The 23,943-nt window shown below is 37.4% G+C and overlaps 1 protein-coding gene across 1 annotated transcript in view; it reads right to left on the bottom strand.

The window, feature by feature from the left end:
- The window catches only part of TOPAZ1 (testis and ovary specific PAZ domain containing 1), a 96,054-nt gene that overhangs the window by 24,048 nt on the left and 48,063 nt on the right, over positions 1-23,943 (bottom strand). Inside the window, exons 12-15 of the mRNA XM_033212257.1 lie at positions 19,754-19,869; positions 4,654-4,720; positions 3,419-3,593; positions 2,311-2,411 (exon numbers count right to left, since the gene is read on the bottom strand). Of these exons, the coding sequence (XP_033068148.1) occupies positions 2,311-2,411; positions 3,419-3,593; positions 4,654-4,720; positions 19,754-19,869 (459 nt within the window). The remainder of the gene's footprint in view (positions 1-2,310; positions 2,412-3,418; positions 3,594-4,653; positions 4,721-19,753; positions 19,870-23,943) is intronic.

Here is a 23,943-nt window from a genome sequence, read left to right as displayed (position 1 = left end):
TATTGCAAGGACAGAAAACCAAGCACGGCATGTTCTCACTCACAGGTGGGGAACTGAACAAGAGAACACTTGGACACAGGGTGGGGAACATCACACGCTGGGGCCTGTCATGGGGTGGGGGGAGGGGGAGGAATGGCATTAAGAGATGGAGTCTTGCTCTGTCACCCAGGCTGGAGTGCAATGGTGCAATCTTGGCTCACTGCAACCTCCACCTCCTGGGTTCAAGCAATTCTCCTGCCTCAGTCTCCCGATTAGCTGGGATTACAGGCATGCGCCACCACTCCCTGCTAATTTTTGTATTTTTTAGTAGAGATGGGGTTTCACCATGTTGGCTAGGCTGGTCTTGAACTCCTGACCTCAAGTGATCCCCCCGCCTCAGCCTCCCAAAGTGCTGAGATTACAGGCATGAGCCACTGCTCCCGGCCCAGTCTGAATTTTTATAAAGGATCTTCTTGTTAGGTAGTCCTCAAATTCCCAAGCATTAAATAGTCAAGAAATTAATGCTATGACCAACCTTAAACTTGATTGTTAGAGCAGACACAAGGTACACCTTGTCCACTCCAGGCCTACCACACAGTAAGAGCTAAGCCTCCTGAAGACTTTTGAGCCTGGAGACCTTCTATACAACCATTCTAGGTTAAAATTTTTTTCTTTTTAATTCATGAATTTTGTAGGTATACATGTACTTAAATGTTATTGAACATATATATTCAAATGTGAAATAACCTCTTTATAAAAGTAGCAAGTAAAAACAGATATTCTTTAATAGTTAATTCAATAGTGACCACACTCTCTACTCTCTATATAACTCCATCCCTCAGCACTTCCTCCCTATTTTGGATTTCCCTGTCCTCTTCTTGAACTTTATTGAGTCTATAACTCCAACTGCCACCTCAGGAATATCTAAAGAATGGTAATACAATATGGTCTTCAGTCACTAAACCACCTCTATGATAAGCTAAGCCTCAAAGTTAGACATCAAGATATACAGTATATAGTGTTCCAAGATATTCTAAGAGGTGATTTTTAAGAAGTTCTGTTAATTGTGAGTATTCTGAGTTCATCTTAAGAAATGTGTCTTGGCTGAGTGTGGTGGCTCACACCTGTAATCCCAGCACTTTGGGAGGCTGAGGTAGGTGGATCACCTGAGACTGGGAGTTCGAGACCAGCCTGACCAACATGGAGAAACCCTGTCTCTACTAAAAATACAAAATTAGCCAGGCATGGTGGCACATGCCTGTAATCCCAGCTACTTGGGAGGCTGAGACAGGAGAATCGCTTGAACCTGGGAGGTAGAGGCTGTGGTGGGCCAAGATTGCTCCATTGAACTCCAGCCTGGGCAACAAGAGAGAAACTGTCTCAAAAAATAAAAAAAAATTAAAAAACCCACAAACAAAGAAAGGAGTCTTGAACCCTTCTAAAATTACAATACAACTGATACTCAGGTGTTGGCAAAATAATATGAATTGAAAATTACTTCAAATAAATATGACATTTAGCATGGGTTCTTAACCCATTTATGCCTAGTGTTACATTATTAGAACACTAAGCTTGTGGGAGTTATTTCTATCCTACTGCTCAAGGTCATCACCAAGGTCTGATTTTTCACACAAAAAAATTTGCAACCTCTGGCATAAATGGGTTAAGTGTTCTCTATACTGAGATTTTATTTATTTATTTATTTATTTATTTATTTATTTATTTATTTATTTATTTTTTGAGACGGAGTCTGGCTCTCTCGCCCAGGCTGGAGTGCAGTGGCCGGATCTCAGCTCACTGCAAGCTCCGCCTCCCGGGTTCACGCCATTCTCCTGCCTCTGCCTCCCAAGTAGCTGGGACTACAGGCGCCCGCCTCGTCGCCGGCTAGTTTTTTGTATTCTTTAGTAGAGACGGGGTTTCACCGTATTAGCCAGGATGGTCTCGATCTCCTGACTTGTGATCCACCCGTCTCGGCCTCCCAAAATGCTGGGATTACAGGCTTGAGCCACCGCGCCCGGCCTTATTTATTTTTATAATAAAAATTATTTTTTAAAGATGGGAATCTGTCCATGTTGCCCAGGCTGGCATCAAACTCAGCTTCCTGAGTAGCTGGGACTATAGGTACACGCCACTGCATCCAGTTTGATATTTTAAACAGTAGCCATTTGCTTAATATACCATCTAATAAATCACTCACTAGCCTGGGTCTCATTTTCTCAACTGTGATGATTATTAGCAAACTGCTAATCTTCAGGGTTAACTTACATTCTGTTCAAAATTTTAAAACTAGTATTCTCTATACCAAGCAAAGACAAAAACTTAAGGAAGTACCTTGGACCACTGCAACAGCTTGTGATAGAAGTACATAGCACTGATTCCGATTCTTCCCAGTACACCTTTATCTACTTTACTGTTTTGTGGATCTTTGCTAACTGAAACACAAATAGGCATATAAAAGAAGATTAAATAGTCACTTAAAATGACAGAAGAGGCAAATTAATACAGAATTATTGATACCACCATAAAGACCAGGTGTTGGCAAGCTGTGCCCTGTTTCTGTATAGCCTACAAGCCAACAATTGTTTTCCTGTTTTCAAAGCATCGTTTAAAGAGAAAATAAAACTATGTGATAGAGATCACATGTGGTGTGTTCAAAGTCTAAAATATTGACTATCTAGCTTTTTACAGAAAAAGTTTGCCAACCCCTGATAAAGTCTACAGTAGTAAAGAGCTCAGGTCAAAAACAAAACAAATTCAAAACTATATAAATTCTGTTGACTTGTAAGAGTAAAGAGAGTAACAACTTAAATAATTCAAAAATTCAGGTGCTCCACTATAATTTGCTAGCAATAGTTTTACCAATCTGAGTGAAAAGAAAAATAAGAATATGAAACATCTGATACTGAAACACCAATTCCTGACCTTTTCCCATAATCTAACTTAACAATAAATAGATGGAAAAATTCAGAAAGAGAAGGACGAGTGTCTGAAGCCTGCATTAGTTTATCCACAACATGGAAAATATTCAAGAGTTTTACATTCCTTTTTTTTTTTTTTTTTGAATTTTACGTTCCTGTTAAGAATACTGCCACTGGCCGAGCTGTGGCTTATGTCTGTAATACCAGTGCTTTGAGAGGCTGACGTGAGAGGATTCCTTGAGCATAAGAGTTCGAGACTAGCCTGGGCAATGAAGCAAGACTCTGTGTCTACAAAAAACAAAAAAATTAGCTGGGTGTAATGATATGTGCCTGTAGTCCAAGCTACTTGGGAGGCTGAGGCAGGAGAAGTGCTTGAGCTCAGGAGTTCGAGGCTGTGGAGAGCTATGACCGCACCCCTGTACTCCAGCCTGGGTAACAGAGGAAGACCCTGTCTCTAAAAAACAAAAAAGAACACTGCACCATCCTCATACAAAATATTCAGGCCAATAGTTACATTTTACCTGTTTCAGCAAATTCACAAAAGGGAGTATCTGGTCTTTCATCTTCACAGTTTTTTGTAAGTGTTTCAGCAATGCAAGCACAAAATGTCTGGAAATCTGCAAATTTTTCACAGCCCATTTTTACGTTAATGTATAATTTTCCCAATTTGGTCCAGTCACCTTTTTCTTTACAATGCTATTAAAATTATTAAAAACAAGACAAAAGAGAAAGAAAAAGAATGAAAACTATGTCATTTATGCAAACATGTCTTTAGGGTCAAGCATGTTTTAGGTATTAGATATACATAAATTAATAAGACAAAATCTGCAGATCTTATAAACTTACTGACAAGCATCACATCAATAACATACTATTGTAACTTTGCTTTTCTGGCTATAGTAAAGCCTCTATAAATTCCAAATAGCAATGCACATTTGTTTTAATTATCCAGGTCTTAAAGTATTTAACTGTATTTACCCCCAAACCTGAACCTGACAGTGGGGAGGGATTTATGGAAAACAGAGATGAGCAGCATAATTTGAACTGTCTCCATGGCAATGCATTATTTTACTACTTTTAAAAGTGCATTTTAATGTTACCTGGCCATTTATAATTTGGGCCCACATATCGTTTTGGACACTACGTTTTACAAAAGTGGCCACAAAGTGAATTTCAGTCAACTTATTATCTTTGTACGATTTCTGTTATAAACTAAAAAAGTTTTTCACATCAAAAGTCTTAAGAATATAAAAGTACAAATTAAAACCAGAGAAACAATTACTACATGAATACAAAAATGATATTAAATTTAAAAGTAAAAATCATCCTGAAGGTCCTCATTTCTTATACTCTAAATGGTTGGAGAGTTCAGTGTAATCTGGGTTTTCCCCCATCATTTCGTGTATTGTAGCCATCCATGACAAGTACCTCAGCTTTCTTACGCACTCAGCAAGTCTGCCCAGCCTCAAGAATTAAAAACTAAGCTCTGAAATATTATTTCACTTTAATATAATTTTGAAACTGAACAATTTTTAGAATTATTTTTAACACAGTTCACAACTCTAGAAATTAAAATGTTTGCATTTCAAAATATTAACTTGTAAGAAAAACAAAACTTCCTTTCCTTGAGCATTTTTGCTGTATAACAGCCACATTTCTAAAACTTCTCATAAAATGGGGTTATTATTCAAAACGTTTTTGTTGCTATTGATTTGCGGAGATCCCAGCAATGTATTTAAAATAATAAATGTCATACCTCTAATTTATTCAAGGCTGAATCTAAATCACACTTCCAGTTCTTTTTAAATTGCCTCATCTGTAACCTTTAACAACAGAAAAGAGTTAATTATACTATATTCACCCCTTAAAAGTCACTGCCGCTTCTAACTAATCTGTCCTATAGTTTATAAGAAACCAGAGGAAAAAATGAATGTATATAATATGCTATAAACATTCTTCAGAGCTGAAAAAAGGCAGCTATACAGACACCTACTTTATATTATTTCCTCCCCAAAACAATAAGAAGGAAAAAGCAAATTCCACACGAAATCATACCTCCAGCCTAATTTGTACACAGAGCATGTCAAAACTTCAAAATAACTGTGACTAAAAGGAGAGAAAAAATACAAAATACCAAATCCTGGCACATGATCTCTACTGCTCCTACCCTACCCTTACTGCTCCTGCCCTACCCTTACTGCTCCACAGGATTCGTGGCAATCAAAGACAGACCAAACAAAAACAGAGCAAGTAAACACACAAAACCTGACGGGGAGAATTGAAGAGGGAAACTACCAGAAAGATTTAACAATGATTTAAAAATACTGCTACAAAGACTAAGTCCACATTAAATTTGAAAATGCTAAAAAAAAAAAAGCACGTCTGGGTAGATCAGAACCACGAGGAAGGATCTTAAGAGTCTGTGTGATTTGAAGAAGGCAATTTTTGAAATGCATAGTTTTTGGAAAAGAAAAAAAGACAAAAATGAAAGAAACACCCTTTGGCAATTAGAAGAAAAGAAAAAAAAAAAGGCAGAGGGAATAAGAAGGTGCCATTGAACTAGTATTATTATGTAATACCCAAATATGAGTTCATCAGTTTTGGTAATTTATCTAGAGTATTAAGAAGGAAGAACATACTATCACATTTGGGATTAAGAAAAAAACCCCCAATTTTCTAATTCCTTTTATGAAGCAAGTATAACTAATATTTAAACTAGATAGCCTGTGTGAGGTGGCTCACACCAGAAATCTCAGCACTCTGGAAGGCCGAGGTGGGCAGATCCCTTGAGCCCACGAGTTTGAGACCAGCCTGGTTACCATAGTGAATCCTACCTCTGAAAAAATTAGCTGGGTGTGGTGGCATGCACCTGTAGTACCAGCTACTTGGGAGACTGAGATGGGAGGATAACCTGAGCCCAGGAGGTCCAGGCTGCAGTGAGTTATAACTGCATTACTGCACTCCAGCCTGGGAAACAGAGCAAGATCCTGTCTCAATCCATCAATAGTCAAACAAAAAACAATAGCTTTTATAGATACAAAAGAAATTACATAATGATACAGAAAATCTCATTTACAATAGCACCCAAAATATTAAGTACTTATACAAGGAAAATCATAAAACACTCCTGAAAGACACATTACTACTAGTTAGGAAGTTGATACTAAATATATGGAGAAGCGTACATGCAAGAAGATCCAGGAAAACACTGAAAAACGATGAAAAAGAATTATTCTTACCAAATATTAAAACATACTATTAAAGCTTCTGTAGTTACTATAGTGTGGTTCCAGTTCAGGAACAGGCAAACAGGCCAGTGGAATAAAATACAAAATTGAGAAACAGACCCCATTGTATATGAAATTTAGTATACGATAAGGGTGGCATCTCAAATCACTGGAGGCAAATATGGACATTCTATTTTATTTTATTCATTATTTTTTGAGATGGAGTCTTGCTCTGTTGCCCAGGCTGGAGTGCAGTGGTGCTATCTTCGCTCACTGCAAGCTCTGCCTCCCAGGTTCATGCCATTCTCCTGCCTCAGCCTTCCGAGTAGCTGGGACTACAGGCACCCGCCACCACACCCAGCTAATTTTTTGTATTTTTAGTAGAGACAGGGCTTCACTGTGTTCGCCAGAATGGTCTCGATCTCCTGCCCTTGTGATCTGCCCACCTCAGCCTCCCAAAGTGTTGGGATTACAGGTGTGAGCCACCACGCCAGGCCAAGATGGACATTTTAATACATGTTGTTGGGAAAGTTGGATAATCATTTGGAAAAAATAAAACTGAATCAATTTCACACAACATACCTAAGAGAAAAAACTCCACGTAGATTAAAAACCTAACTGTTAAAATGAAATCATACAAGTAGTAGAAGAAAACATGTGCCAGTTTGCCTAAAACCTTCGTGTAGAGAAATGATGACTCAAAATCCACATGCAATAAAACATAACTTTGACTCAGAACTGAGAAAAAAGATTGAAATATAAGGTGGCATAAAAATAAAACTTTTTGCATGGTAAAAAACACTAGAAGGTCAAAAGACAACTGACAAACTGGAAGAAAAATTGCAATATATACTACAAAGGGTTAATACCTGTACTATATTAAGAACTCTAAAAGTTTAAGAACCAAAGAACCAAAACCTAATAGAAAAAGGGGGAAAAAAAAGTGAAGAGTTCACATAAAACATGTAAAAATAGCCCTCAATTATATGAATAGAAAATGCTCAAATTCATTCATGAGAGAAATGCAAACTAAAACATTATTTGTCACCTAATAGATTAGCAAACATTAAAAAACATTCTAATACATTACATTAGAAAGCTAGGCTGAAAAAGGCAGCCTCATATTTCTGATGGGAACACAAATGAGTACAATTATTCTCGAGGAAAATTTGGCAATACCTAACAAAAGTTATATATACTTACCTTTAAAAGTTATAAGTTATATACTTATCTTCACAATTTTTTTACTTTTAAATAAGCTCACAGGAATTTCCAAAAATAGTATATAAAGTCCTGTGTACTCTTCACCCAGCTTTTTCCAATAGTGACATTTTATATACTATCAGGAAACTGACTCTGGTACAATACTGTTAACTACAGGCCTTATTCAGTTTTTATCAATTTTTACATGTATTTGTGTGTGTGTATGTAACTACAACTGTTCCATTTCTACAAAGGAACTTTCTCATGGTACCCTTTTATACTCATCCCCTCTCCACTGTCTCTGTCTCCTGCAATCACTAATCAGTTCTCCACTTCTTAGTTTTGTCATCTCGGGGATATTACATAAATGAAACGTATGCATTGTATAGCATGTAGCCTTTTGAGATTAGCTTTTAAAATTCAACATAGCCGGGCGCGGTGGCTCAAGCCTGTAATCCCAGCACTTTGGGAGGCCGAGATGGGCGGATCACGAGGTCAGGAGATCGAGACCATCCTGGCTAACACGGTGAAACCCCGTCTCTACTGAAAAATACAAAAAAAAACTAGCCGGGCGAGGTGGCGGGCGCCTGTAGTCCCAGCTACTGGGGAGGCTGAGGCAGGAGAATGGCGGGAACCCGGGAGGCGGAGCTTGCAGTGAGCTGAGATCTGGCCACTGCACTCCAGCCTGGGCGACAGAGCAAGACTCCGTCTCAAAAAAAAAAAAAATAAATAAATAAATAAATAAATAAATAAATAAATAAAATTCAACATAATTCTCTTGAGGTCAATCCAATTTGTTGCACATTTCAATAGTTTCCCCCTCTTTTTACCTCAATACTATGCCATGGTATGTACCACAGTTTAACTATAACTATTCACTCACCTATTGAAGGATATCTGAGTTTTTTTTTTTTTTTTCCAGTTTCTGGTTATTACAATTAAAGCTGCTAAGAACATTTATCTATAAGTTTTTATGTGACCAAAAGTTTTCATTTCTCTAGGATAAATGCCCAGGAGTTCAACAGCTGCCTTTGGTATGTGCATGTTTAGTTTGTAGAGAAACTGTTGAACTGCTTTTCAGAGCAGCTGTACCACTTTATATTCTCACCAACAGCATATGATCCAGTTTATCCACACTCTCCCCAGTATTTGGTGTTAACACCATTTAAAATAAAATTCTGTCACTCTGATAGGTGTGTGGTGATATCTCACATGGTTTTATTTTACATTTCTCTTATGGCTAACAATGTTGAACTTATTATTTGCATGTGCTTAGTTGCAATCTGCATATCCTCATTGGTGAAATACGTTTATGTCTTTAGCCTATTTTCTTTCTTTTTTTTTTTTTTGAGACAGTCTCATTCTGTTGCCCAAGCTGGAGTGCAGTGGCATGATCTCGGTTCACTGCAACCTCTGCCTCCTGGGTTCAAGTGATTCTCCTGGTGCCTCAGCCTCCTGAGTAGCTGGGACTACAGGCATGTGCCACCATGCCTGGGCAATTTTTGTATTTTTAGTAGAGATGGGGTTTTACCATGTTGGCCAGGCTGGTCTCAAACTCCTGATCTCAAGTGATCCGTCCACCTCAGCCTCCCAAAGTGCTGGGATTATAGACGTAAGACACGGTGCCCAGTTCCCATTTTCTAATAGTATCATTTGTTTGTTTATTATTGAATTTTGAGACTTTCAAAATATATTCTCAGCTGGGCACGGTGGTTCATGCCTGTAATCCTAGCAGTTTGGGAGGCCGAGGTGGGTGGACCACGAGGTCAGGAGTTTGAGATCAGCCTCGCTAACATGGTGAAATCCCGTCTCTACTAAAAATACAAAAATTAGCTGTGCATGGTCACACACATCTGTAATCCCAACTACCCAGGAGGCTGAGGCAGGAGAATCACTTGAACCCAGGAGGTGGAGGTTGCAGTAAGCTGAGATTGTGCCACTGCACTCCAGCCTGGGTGACAGAGCAAGACTCCGTCTTGGGGAAAGAAAAAAAAAACATATATATGTTTTATATAATTATATATATCATATATAATAATATACAATATATTATATATAATATATATGTTATAGAGAGAGAGGTTTCCAAATTTTCCCCTATTTTTTCGTAAATATTTTATAGTTTTTTGTTTAAATTCATGATTCATTTTGAATTAATTTTTGTATAAAGTATAGGGTTTGGGTCAAAGTTTTTTGTTTTTTACTATGGCTGTTCAATTGCTCTAGCAACATTTGTTTAAAAACTAGCTTTCTTCCATAAAATTGCTTTTGTACCTTATAAAATCAATTGAACATATTAGTAGTGGTTTATTTCTGGATTCCCTCTGTTCCTTTGATCTATGTGTCTCTCCCTCCATACAATAATACACTTTCTTAATTACTTGATTACTGTTAGTACGTCTTAAAACATTAAGTAGAGTGAATCCTTTTACTTTATCCTATTCTTTTTTTCTTTTTTGAGACAGGGACTCTATCCGTCACTCAGGCTGGAATGCAGTGGTGCAATCACAGCTCACTGCAGCCTCTAACTCTGGGGCTCAAGTGATCCTCCACCTCAGCCTCCCAAGTAGCTGGGACTACAGGTGCGTGACATCACGCCCAGCTAATTTTTTGTAGAGATGGGGTTTCACCATGTTGCCCAGGCTGGCCTTGAACTCCTGGGCTTAAGTAATCTGCCTGCCTTGCCCTCCCAAAGTGCTGCGATTACAGGTGTGAGCCACTGCATCCAGCCTATTCCTTTTTAAAAGTTGTCTTAGCTGTTCTAGTTCTTTTACCTTTGTACATAAATTTTAGAATATGTGTTTTTATATCTACAAAAAAATTTTGCTGGAGGGATTCTGGTAGGAATTGAATTAAACCAATGGATGAAATTTCGGAGAACTGACACCTCTATTAAGTTTCCCAATCCATGAATGTAGTATGTCTATTTATTTAATCCTTCAATTTCTTTCATCAGCATTTTGTAACTTTCAGCATGTAAGTTTAGCATGTGTTCAGTCAGATTTTTACCTAATTTTTGTTTTTAGCCATTGTAAATGATATTGTTTTAAATGTTGGTTTCCCTAGTTCATTTTCAGTATATAGAAATATGGTTGATTTTTTTGTTGATGTTTATGCTGCAACCTTGCTGCACTCATTAGTTCTAGGAGAGTGTTTTGTTTTGTTTTGTTTTTTGGTACATTCCTTGGCATATATGTAGAAAATGTCATCTGCAAATACGGACAGTTTTATTTCTTTATTTCCAATCTGTATGCTAGCTATTTCCATTTCTTGCCTTACACTGGCTAAGATTTATCATAGTATGTTGAATGAGAGTGGTATCAGTGAACATCCTTGCCATGTTCCCAATGTTAGGAAGAAGCATCCAGTCTTTCATCTAAATATAATATTTGCTGTAGGTTTCTTACAGATACTCTGTGAAGTTAAAGAATTTCTTCCTTTATTCATAATTTGCTGAGTTTTAAAAATAATGCATGGATACTGCATTTTGTCAAATGATTTTCTGAATTGAATAATCATGTGGCTTTTCTTCTTATACTGTAGATATGATGAATTACGTTGATTGATTTTCAAATACTGAACCATCTTTGCATTCTTGGAATAAACTCTATTTGGTCATGGTGTACAATTCTTTTTACAAATTCCTGGATTCAATATGGTAGTATTTTACTGAGAATTTCTGCATCAAAGCTCAGGAGAGATAACACTAATTTGTAATTTTATTTTATTTTCCTTTTTTTTTTTTTTTTTGAGACAGACTTTCACTCTTGTCCAGGCTGGAGTGCAATGGTCCAATCTTGGCTCACTGCAACCTCTGCCTCCCAGGTTCAAGTGATTCTCCTGCCTTAGCCTATCAAGTAGCTGGGATTACAGGCATGCACCACCATGCCCAGCTAATTTTGTATTTTTAGTAGAGACGGGGTTTTACCATGTTGGTCAGGCTGGTCTCAAACTCCTGACCTCAGGTGATCCACCCGCCTCGGCTTCTCAAAAAGTGCTGGGATTACAGGTGGGAGTCACCATGTCTGGCCGTAGTTCTCTTTTCTTTTCTTTTTTTTGGGGGGGGTATTCTCTGTGTCTGGTTTTTGTGTCTGGGTAACACTGGTATCAAAATATGCTGGTAAATGTTCCCTCCTTTATGTTTTCTGGAAGAGACTGCGTAAATCCATGCTGATTCTTCTTTGAATGACTGGTAGAATTGTCCAATGAAACAATCTTGCCCTTGAAATGTCTTTTTCGGAAGCTTTTGAATGATGGATTAAATTTCTTCCAGTTATAAGACTATTTAGATGATCTAGTTTATATTGCATCAACTTTGTTTTTTTGTGGTTTTTAAGGACTTGCTCCATTTCATCTATGTTGCTGAGTTTATGTCAAGTTGCTCAAGGCAATCCCTTATTATCACTTTAATGGCTGCAGTAACTGCACTGATAATCCTGGTCTCATTCCTGGTATTGGTAATTCATGTCTTCATGTCTGCTTTTTTTTTTAGTCTTGCTAAGAGGCTTGTTAATTTTATTGATCTTTTCAAAGAAACAGCTTTTTGTTTCATTGATTTACTTTTTGTTTTCAGCTTCATTGATTCATATTCTTACCTTTATTGCCTTTCTTATGCTTGCTTTGAGTTTATTTTGCTCTTATTTTTCCTTGTTTTGTGAGGTGGGAGCTTAGAATATTGTGTAATGGATTTTCCTCTCAGGATTGCTTTATCTGCATCCCCAAGTTGTGATATATTTTCATTTTTATTCAGTTCTAACAGTTCACTTAGTTTTGAGACTTTCTCTTCACACGTGGATTATAGAGAAGTGTGTTGTTTAATTTCCAAGTGTTTGGAGATTTTCCTATTATACCTCCATTGTTGATTTCCAGTTTGATTCTATTACAGTCAAATAATGTACTCTGTATAGTTTTAATTGTTTTAAATTTTTTGAGGTTTATGATCCAGGATACGGTCTACCTTGGTGAATGTTCCATAGATGCTTGAAAAGAATATGTATTCTGTTGTTTTGGGGTACAGTGTTCTATAAATGTCAATTAAATCCTGTTGATTGATGGTGGTATTTAGTTCTACATCCTTGCTGATTTCCTAGTATTTCTATCAATTATTGAGAGAGGGATATTGAAGTCCCCAACTATAATTATAGATTTGTCCATTTCTCCTTTCAATTCTATAATTTTGTTTCATGTATTTTGAAGCTTTTTTTTGGTGCATATACTTTATAATTGCTATGTCTTCTTGGCGTATTGATCATCTTATTATGCAGTGTCCCTCTTTGTAACTGTAGTTTTCTTTGCTCTGAAGTCTATTTAATTTGTTATTAATATAATCACTCATGCTCCTTTTCAAACTAATGTTTGCAGAGTATATTGTTTCAACTACCTATATCCTTATAATGGAAGTTAATTTCTTATAAAGGGCATATAGTTATACTTTTATATGTATTCTGCCAACTACAATCCTTTAATTATTGTATTTAGAACATTTACACAAACAGTGTATCTTGGATATCACTCTAAATAAATTCGTAGAGAAATTCTTCATTTTTTTATGGCTTGATTGTGTGGATATACTATATTATTCGTCTACTGTATTGATATTTATATTGTTCCTAATATTTTGCAAGTATAAACAATGCTGCAATGAATAACCTTGGGTGTACATATGTTTGTATTGACAGAGGTGTATTTTCAGGGTACATTTGTAGAATTGGGATTGCTGAGTCAACAGGTAAGTGTACTAGAGCAACAACTAAAAATATGTATATACAAAGAGAGATGCTAAAAAACTATAGCTAATCAGAGTGGAATTCTAAAAAATGTTCAAGTAATCCCCACAGGAAAACAGAAAAAGGGAAACAGGAGATAAAAAGTAAATAATAAAGTTGCACACTTAAGCTTCAACATTTCAATACTCACTTTAAATGTAGAAGTTTTAAAATAATCACTGAATGTTAAGAAATTTCCTAGGTTATAGGCACATATAAATTCTCACTAATGTCCTGAATATAAATGTTAAAATTCTTTCTAGCAGCCTTATCTTCTGTAAAGTCTTTCAAATGAACTGTAAACTAGCCAATTAAAAATATAATCAAAATCAAAATATAAATGAGTATTAAAATTCATTTGACTACTTTGGGATGCTGAAGCAGGCAGATCACTTGAGCTCAGGAGTTCGAGACCAGACTAGGCAACATGTTGAAATCCTGCCTCTGAAAAAAATACAAAAAAAATTAGCTAGGGCACAGTGGCACGTGCCTGTAGTCCCAGAGAGTTGGCAAGCTAAGGTGGGAGAATTGCTTGAGCCTGAGAGGTTGAGGCTGCAGTGAGCCATGAGCCATGATTGCACTACTGCTCTCCAGCTTGGGAGACAGAGGGAGATACTGTCTCAAAGAAAAAAAATAACTGCCTAGTGCAGAATAGGGTGATTATTTCAAAGAGTCAAGAAAATTCAAATACAAAATAACACATACTATCTTTTTTTTCTTTTGCCTTGGAGCTGGGTTCACATGCTCAATTATGATCTAAACTCCTTAACTATCCAGTTATTATCCTACTCTTTCAAAACTCTCCATCATCAAATAGGTCACCAATGTTAATACCTCTTAAAGAATACTATAGACAGTCATGCATCATTTGATGGGCATATGTCTTTTTTTTTGAGACAGAGTCTTGCTCTGTCGTCCAGGCTGGAGTGCAGTGGCATGATCTTGGCTCACTGCCACCTCTGCTTTCCAGGTTCAAGCGATTCTCCCACCTCAGCCTCCTGAGTAGCTGGGATTACAGGTGTGCACCACTACACCTGGCTGATTTTTCTCTTTTTGTAGAGATGAGGTTTCACATGTTGGCCAGGCTAGTCTCAAACTCCCAGCCTCAGGTGATCCACCTGCCTCAGCCTCCCAAAGTGCTGGGATTACAGGCGTGAGCCACTGCACCCGGCTGGGGATATGTCCTCAGAAATGTGTCTTTACCTGATTTCATCTTTGTGTGATCATCATAAGGGTGTACTCACACAAACCTAGATGGTACAGCCTACTATTCACCTAGGCTATATGATATAGCCTGTTGTTCCTAGGCTACCAACCTGTACAGCATGTTATTGTACTGAATACTGTAGGCAACTGTAACACAAACTGTAGACTTTACAAATACTATATACTTAGGCTACACTTAATTTAGAAAAAAAGTTTTTCTTTCTTCAATATTAACTTTAACTTACTGTAACTTTACAAATTGTATTTAAACTTTTTGACTTTTTTGTAATAACACCCAGCTTAAAACAGAAACACAAACATGTTCTCTATATCCTTATTCCATAAACTTTTTTCTATTTTTGAAAATTTTTATTTTTATCTTTTTACTTTGTAAACTGTTTTGTTAAAAACTAAGACACAAATACATGCACTAGCCTAGGCTTACAGAGAATAAGGATCATCAATATCACTGTCTTCCACCTCTACATCTTGTCTTCCTGGAAGGTCTATGGGTCAATCACACGTATGGAGCTGTCATCTCCTATGATAATAATGCCTACTTCTGGAATACCTTCTGGAGGACCTGCCTGAATCTGTTTTACACTTAACTTTAAAAATATATAAGTAGGAGTACACTCTAAAATAATAATACAGTAAATACATAGACCACTAACATTAATTTATTATCATTATCAAATATTATACACTGTACATAGTTGTATGTGCTATACTTTTATATGACTGGCAGCACAGTAAGTTTGTTTACACTAGTATCACTACAAACGTATGAGTAGTGCATTGTGCTCTGACATTACAACAACTAAGATGTCATCAGGGGATAGGAATTTTTCAGCCCCATTTTAATTTTATGGGATCACCATGATATATGTGGTCCATCATTAACCAAAACATCATTATGGGGCACATAACTATATGGTTTGAAGTGTGAGCACAGAAAGGGGCAGAGGGTATAAAGATACAATTTTCAAGGTTATATACTATAAAATAGACTAAGAATATTCATGATTGTGTTGCTTGTGTTTGAAAGCACAATAGGGCAACTACAGTTAACAGGAATGTACAGCATATTTCAAATAACCAGAAGAGAAGCTCTGGAATGTCCCTAATACAAAGAAATGATAAATGTTTGAGGTGATGAATATCCCAGTTACCCTGATTTGATCATTATACATTGTATACGTGTATCATTAAAACTCATGTACTCTGTAAACATATACAACTATTATGCATCAATAAAAAAAGTGAAAAGCTGGATTGTTCTGGGGTCTTCCTATATACTAACAGGGTCTGCTGTCAATCACTGCATGAAGAGTGAAGTTCAGTAGCTATTCAAGGCACCAGACACTGCTATTCTCTTGAGCCTTGACGTATACACTTTCCTGTGCAACTGCTACTAAATCTGGTGGGAGATTAACATCTGTTAGTCATGTGAGCTCTCTGCCATAGCTGCCACTGCCCAAAATGGGAAAAGTTTTTCACATATCACTCTGGGGAAGAATAAACTCAATGACTGGAAGACACCACCAATGCACCCTACTTAAAAACAAATTAGACTCCAGAACTATATGCTCGATGAATTATACTTTTCTTATAAAAAATTTGTTTCCTAGATAGTCCTCAAAATCTATTTAGCCTAAACAGTGTTACAATTTTCATGGAAAACATGAATATTGTTAATTACCAGTAATTAAATTTAAAAAATCATAGAACTTGGAAAACTCAAATGAATTTCAATGCTAGTGATTGAAGGGAAGTAGTACTACTTAGAGCTGCAATTCTTTTAACTGCACCGAGGCATCTAGGGCACAATGGTAAACTCACCAGGACACCACAGGTTATTTTAAGTTTTCAGGCTGACATCTGTCAGACACTGAACAAATTACTACTATTAACTTGTTTGGACCTAACTAGTTAATAAATGGGACAGTTAATACCTTTCTTTTGGCCTAGGGACACAGAACCAAGAAAGTTTGAGAACCTTTGCATTACAGGATAATGAGAAATGAGATAAAAATAGCAATGGAAGCTCCATATTGGAGATTTCTGGGCATTCTGAAGGATTTCAGTAGTTGATTTGCTCTTTATCAAATCTAATTACATTTAAAAAGTTATGATTCATTTAAACACATAATTTATGTATTTTTTCTATGTATGTTATACTTTAATTTTTTTTTAAGTCGTGACTTTCCTTTTTCTTGGTATAAGTATATTATGGTACTACTTGGGTACTACTTGTATAGTTGTGAGTTTTTTTTTTTTGAGACGGAGTCTCACTCTGTCACTCAGGGAGTGGCATGATCTCGGCTCACTGTAACCTCCGCCTCCCGGATTCAAGTGATTCTCCTGCCTCAGCCTCCTCAGTAGCTGGGTTTACAGGTGCGCACGACCACGCTCAGCTAATTTTTGTATTTTTAGTAGAGACGGGGTTTCACCATGTTGGTCAGATTGGTCTTGAACTCCTGACCTTGTGATCCACCCGCTTCAGCCTCACAAAGTGCTGGGATTACAGGCATGAGCCACCGCGCCCGGATTATTTTATTTATTTATTTTTTTTAAAGGTCTTTGGAGGCCCATGAGCTGAGTAGAGAAAGTAAATAAAGTAGGGGCACTAAAGTATTTTATTAAGATAACAACAAAAAGTGAGTCAAATAGAAAAAAGAATTAAGGTAATTTGTACACATATAAGATAGTACATTAGGTGTAATTAAGTAGTGAAACAGAAGATATAAGACACTCTTTTTTTAAAAATTATGCTTTAAGTTCTAGGGTACATGTGCACAACATGCAGGTTTGTTACATATGTATACATGTGCCATGTTGGTGTGCTGCACCCATCAAGTCATTAGTACCCATCAACTCGTCATTTACATCAGTTATAACTCCCAATGCCATCCCTTCCCTCTTTCCCCCTCCCCACAATAGGCCCTGGTGTGTGATGTTCCCCTTCCCGTGTCCAAGTGATCTCATTGTTCAATTCTCACCTATGAGTGAGAATATGCGGTGTTTGGTTTTCTGTTCTTGCGACAGTTTGCTGAGAATGATGGTTTCCAGCTGCATCCATGTCCCTACAAAGGACGCAAACTCATCCTTTTTTATGGCTGCATAGTATTCCATGGTGCATACGTGCCACATTTTCTTAATCCAGTCTGTCACTGATGGACATTTGGGTTGATTCCAAGTCTTTGCTATTGTGAATAGTCCCACAATAAACATACGTGTGCATGTGTCTTTATAGCAGCATGATTTATAATCCTTTGGGTATATACCCAGTAATGGGATGGCTGGGTCATATGGTATTTCTAGTTCTAGATCCTTGAGGAATGGCCACACTGTTTTCCACAATGGTTGAACTAGTTTACAATCCCACCAACAGTGTACAAGTGTTCCTATTTCTCCACATCCTCTCCAGCACCTGTTGTTTCCTGACTTCTTAATGATTGCCATTCTAACTGGTGTGAGATGGTATCTCATTGTGGTTTTGATTTGCATTTCTCTGATGGCCAGTGATGATATGAGCATTTTTTCATGTGTCTGTTGGCTGTATAAATGTCTTCTTTTGAGAAATGGTCTGTTCATATCCTTTGCCCACTTTTTGATGGTGGTGTTTTTTTTCTGTAAATTTTTTTGAGTTCTTTGTAGGTTCTGGATATTAGCCCCTGTCAGATGAGTAGATTGCAAACATTTTCTCCCATTCTGTAGGTTGCCTGTTCACTCTGATGGTAGTTTCCTTTGCTGTGCAAAAGCTCTTTAGTTTAATTAGATCCCATTTGTCAATTTTGGCTTTTGTTGCCGTTGCTTTTGGTGTTTTAGACATGAAGTCCTTGCTCATGCCTATGTCCTGAATGGTATTACCGAGGTTTTCTTCTAGGGTTTTTATGGTATTAGGTCTAACATTTAAGTCTCTAATCCATCTTGAATTAATTTTTGTATAAGGAATAAGGAAGTATCCAGTTTCAGCTTTCTACTTATGGCTAGCCAATTTTCCCAGCACCATTTATTAAATAGGGAATCCTTTCCCCATTTCTTGTTTTTGTCAGGTTTGTCAAAGATCAGATGGCTGTAGATGTGTGGTATTACTTCTGAGGGCTCTGTTCTGTTTCATTGGTCTATATCTCTGTTTTGGTACCAGCACCATGCTGTGTTGGTTACTGTAGCCTTGTAGTATAGTTTGAAGTCAGGTAGCATGCCTCCGGCTTTGTTCTTTTGACGTAGGATTGTCTTGGCAATGCGGGCTCTTTTTTGATTCCATATGAACTTTAAAGCAGTTTTTTCCAATTCTGTGAAGAAAGTCATTGGTACATTGATGGGGATGGCATTGAATCTATAAATTACCTTGGGCAGTATGGCCATTTTCACGATATTGATTCTTCCTATCCATGAGCATGAATGTTTTTCCATTTGTTTGTGTCCTCTTTTATTTCACTGAGCAGTAGTTTGTAGTTCTCCTTGAAGAGGTCCTTCACATCCCTTGTAAGTTGGATTCCTAGGTATTTTATTCTCTTTGAAGCTATTGTGAATGGGAGTTCATTCATGATTTGGCTCTCTGTTTGTCTGTTACTGGTGTATGAGAATGCTTGTGATTTTTGCACATTGATTTTTTATCCTGAGACTTTGCTGAAGTTGCTTATCAGCTTAAGGAGATTTTGGGCTGAGACGATGGGGTTTTCTAAATATACAATCATGTCATCTGCAAACAGGGACAAGTTGACTTCTTCTCTTCCTAACTGAATACCCTTGATTTCTTTCTCTTGCCTGATTGCCCTAGCCAGAACTTCCAACACTATGTTGAATAGGAGTGGTGAAAGAGGGCATCTCTGTCTTGTGCCAGTTTTCAAAGGGAATGCTTCCAGTTTTTGCCCATTGAGTATGATATTGGCTGTGGGTTTGTCATTAATAGCTCTTATTATTTTGAGATATGTTCTATCAATACCGAATTTATTGAGAGTTTTTAGCATGAAAGGCTGTTGAATTTTGTCAAAGGCCTTTTCTGTATCTATTGAGATAATCATGTGGTTTTTGTCTTTGGTTCTGCTCATATGCTGGATTACATTTATTGATTTGCATATGTTGAATCCCCTGCATCCCAGGGATGAAGCCCACTTGATCATGGTGGATAAGCTTTTTGATGTGCTGCTGGATTCGGGTTGCCAGTATTTTATTGAGGATTTTTGCATTGATGTACATCAGAAAAGATACTCTTTTTACACTTGATGAGCAGGACGTTGAGAGGAAATGAAGTACTGAGAAAAATGAGGTGAGGCTGGCCAGAGGCAGCTCGACTAAAGTAGGGCATAGCCAAGAGATGGGAGAAGGGTTTATGACAGGCAACTATCTAAATGGGCATACAAACAATTATTACAGCTTTGCCTTCAGCTTTTATAAGTCCCCACCAAGACACATATATTTTGGCAAAAATAATGATGATTCTTCTCACCTGGATTTCATTTCCAGAACTGCAGTTATTTCTTGTTGGGAAGCTTGTACTTGATATAAGAGCTTAACAATATAGTTAAAGTGCTCTGGGTCAAGCACCATCCCAGCTTCAACAAGCTGTAGAAGAGAAAAGAAAGAGTGGTTATTCTTACAAAAATGTGACAGAATTGAGGAGCCAATGTGTGTGAAACAACTAAGACACTGATGGAAGAAGTGAAACATGGAGACAAGTGTAATAAAACTCATTAAAAAAAATTGAGGCACAGAATCACAAAAAGATATCCTAAGAATTTAAAGCGGATAGGAAGAATCAATATTGTGAAAATGGCCATACTGCCCAAGGTTATTTATAGATTCAATGCCATCCCCATCAAGCTACCAATGAGTTTCTTCACAGAATTGGAAAAAACGGCTTTAAAGTTCATATGGAACCAAAAAACAGCCCGCATTGCCAAGACAATCCTAAGTCAAAAGGACAAAGCTGGAGGCGTCACGCTACCTGACTTCAAACTATACTACAAGGCTACAGTAACCAAAACAGCATGGTACTGGTACCAAAACAGAGATATAGACCAATGGAACAGAACAGAGTCCTCAGAAATAATGCCACACATCTACACCCATCTGATCTTTGACAAACCTGAGAGAAACAAGAAATGGGGAAAGGATTCCCTATTCAATAAATGGTGCTGGGAAAATTGGCTAGCCATAAGTAGAAAGCTGAAACTGGATCCTTTCCTTACCCCTTATACGAAGATTAATTCAAGATGGATTAGAGACTTAAATGTTAGACCTAATACCATAAAAACCCTAGAAGAAAATCTAGGTAGTACCATTCAGGACATAGGCATGGGCAAGGACTTCATGTCTAAAACACCAAAAGCAATGGCAGCAAAAGCCAAAATTGACAAATGGGATCTAATTAAACTAAAGAGCTTTTGCACAGCAAAGGAAACTACCATCAGAGTGAACAGGCAACCTACAGAATGGGAGAAAATGTTTGCAACCTACTCATCTGACAAAGGGCTAATATCCAGAATCTACAAAGAACTTAAACAAATATACAAGAAAAAAACAAACAACCCCATCAAAAAGTGGGGAAAGGATATGAACAGACATTTCTCCAAAGAAGACATTCATACAGCCAACAAACACATGAAAAAATGCTCATCATCACTCGCCATCAGAGAAATGCAAATCAAAACCACAATGAGATACCATCTCACACCAGTTAGAATGGCAATCATTAAGAAGTCAGGAAACAACAGGTGTTGGAGAGGATGTGGAGAAATAGGAACACTTGTACACTGTTGGTGGGATTGTAAACTAGTTCAACCATTATGGAAAACAGTATGGCAATTCCTCAAGGATCTAGAACTAGATGTACCGTATGACCCAGCCATCCCACTACTGGGTATATACCCAAAGGATTATAAATTATTCTACTACAAAGACACACGCACACATATGTTTATTGCGGCTCTATTCACAATAGCAAAGACTTGGAATCAACCCAAATGTCCATCTGTGACAGACTGGATTAAGAAAATGTGGCACATATACACCATGGAATACTATGCAGCCATAAAAAAGGATGAGTTTGCGTCCTTTGTAGGGACATGGATGCAGCTGGAAGCCATCATTCTTAGCAAACTATCACAAGAACAGAAAACCAAACATCGCATGTTCTCACTCATAGATGGGAACTGAACAATGAGATCACTTGGACTCGGGAAGGGGAACATCACATACTGGGGCCTATCATGGGGAGAGGGGAAGAGGGAGGGATTGCATTGGGGAGTTATACATGATATAAATGATGAATTGATGGGTGCTGACCAGTTGATGGGTGCAGCACACCAACATGGCATAAGTATACATATGTAACAAACCTGCACGTTATGCACATGTACCCTAGAACTTAAAGTATAATAAAAATAAAAATAAAAAAAAAAGAATTTAAAGCAAAAATGAAAATATTAAGTTTGTGAATTTTCTTCCTGTTCTCTAAGTTATCTCAACCACTTTATCATATATACCTCTTATTTAGTACTCAGTCTGTCTTTTAGTCTAGGACTGGTATTCATACCTCATCCCTGATTGTAAACTTCCTGAGAAGTATTGTTCCTATGCCTCACACAGGGCCATGGCCAGAGAAGAATCAGTGATTCCTTGATAAATTAATCACTCAGGTGGATTAACTGCCCACATGTAATATAGCATTTAATTAAAAAAAATCAATTCAAAGATTTTATCTGTCATTCACATATGACTCATTTTCTGTCTTCTTCATGAACCTCAACTCTAATGAAGAGAATCAACAAGGGAATATCTGGATACTTCTAGTGTGAGAATGGATGTATGAGAGGCAGGCCTTTTCTGACAGCTCTTCTACATGACATTATCCTGGAAAAGTGGGAAGGTACAAGGTTGTGAGCTAGCAGTCTTATTAGTTGCCCCAGCTCAAATGATCCTCTTGACCTTGGTTCAAAGGTACTATGACTAGGTCCTCCAATACCTCCCTAATACCTCGAAGGTATTATGTCTAGCTACCCTGGACTAGGATTTAGAGAGTTAAGAATGACTCAACTGAGTGGTGTTTGAAATTCTCTGAGCAATATTTTTGCTGAGAATTTTCTATGGTTCTATTCTGGTTTTCAGAAAAATTCCCTTTAAGAAATTACTTAAATATCAAAATATATTTTGGATGTTTGAGAAAATGTATGCTTTGTCTCCAGTATAGATCTGAAGGGAGTACTAGGAAGTAACAATTTGGGGTAGGATAACAAAACAATACCGGGGTAAGTGGAGAAGCTACCTGTTTCAAGGTATAATGTGAGATGCTGTAATTTGGCTGTTATAACTTACAATTATATATTTTGAGATAGAATTTCTTTTAGTGAAGGATAATAGTAACAAGCTGCTAAGAGATTTTTCTCACCTTTGAACTCCAAGGAAAACGGTCTCAAATTTAGTGGTACTAGGCTCCCTTTGAATGGGTCCTAGAAATGCTACCCTAAGCCATGTTATTAAACAATTTTAACTAAAAATAGTTTTGGTAAAAAATCCTGTAAAAATGACTGTTTAAAGCCTGTTCTAAAGATTAGGTTCTAATCCTTAAGCTCTATTAGCTCCTCTAGATTCAGAGCATACTCAATTTTATCTTAAAAGAGGAAAAGAGCTCCTCTCCTAAACCTACCAATCCACTACCTTAACAAATAGTTTTCCAAACATCATGAAGTAAAGGAGTGGGCATCATGTTTTTTTTACTGTTATGCTCTACAACATTTGAAAGGGTCACTGGTGGTCTAACTGTATTCACTGATCTTGCAGTGACTTTTGACTAAATGAACAAGGCCAACTATAAACAAACCTGCAAGAGAACAAATCAGTTATCTGGTAACTGACATGCTTTAAAAACTCTGCCCTTTAACACTGCTCAAAAACCAGGGTAAATAAAAATTGTTTTGTAACACACTAGGTAACAATCTAAGGCAGGACAAAAATAAGATGTTAATTATCTTTTCTCAGTGATATTTATGCTAAATACATGGAGTATGGTACACTAGGATAAAGAGGAGGAAAAGCATCTTTCTCCATGATGATATTATGGTGTTATTACTGAACCCTGAAATAGTCTTAAGAGGGAAATTGGTACTGGTTTTAAACAACTTCCAGAAATGATGGTTCCATATTAGCCATGCAAAAATGAAAATCATTGTCTTTGTTAGATATTCTCCACTAAGGGTAATTTTATTTAGACAGTCACTGGGGAGGGGGGGTACATTTTACAGAAAGTCAAGTTATTCAGTATCAGACAATTTATGGAATCCTTACTGAGATTTTCTACAACCTCTATGGGTTATCAGCAACTTTTTTTTTTTTTTCTTTTGAGACGGAGTTTTGCCCCCTGTTGCCTAGGTTATGGCACAATCTTGGCTCACTGCAACCTCTGCCCCCCAGGTTCAAGCAATTCTCCTGCCTTAGCCTCCCGAGTAGCTGGGATTACAGGCGTGCACCACCATGCCTGGCTAATTTTTTGTGTGTTTTTAGTAGAGATGGGGTTTCACCATGTTGGTTAGGCTGGTCTTGAACTCCTGACCCTGTGATCTGCCCGCCTTGGCCTCCCAAAGTGCTGGGATTACAGGTGTGAGCCACCGTGCCCGGCGATCAGTAACTTTTGATTCAAAA

This window comes from Trachypithecus francoisi, unplaced genomic scaffold (genome assembly GCF_009764315.1).
Source record: "Trachypithecus francoisi isolate TF-2019V2 unplaced genomic scaffold, Tfra_2.0 Lachesis_group0, whole genome shotgun sequence".
NCBI lineage: Eukaryota > Metazoa > Chordata > Mammalia > Primates > Cercopithecidae > Trachypithecus > Trachypithecus francoisi.
This window is presented reverse-complemented; position numbering and strand designations above follow the sequence as displayed.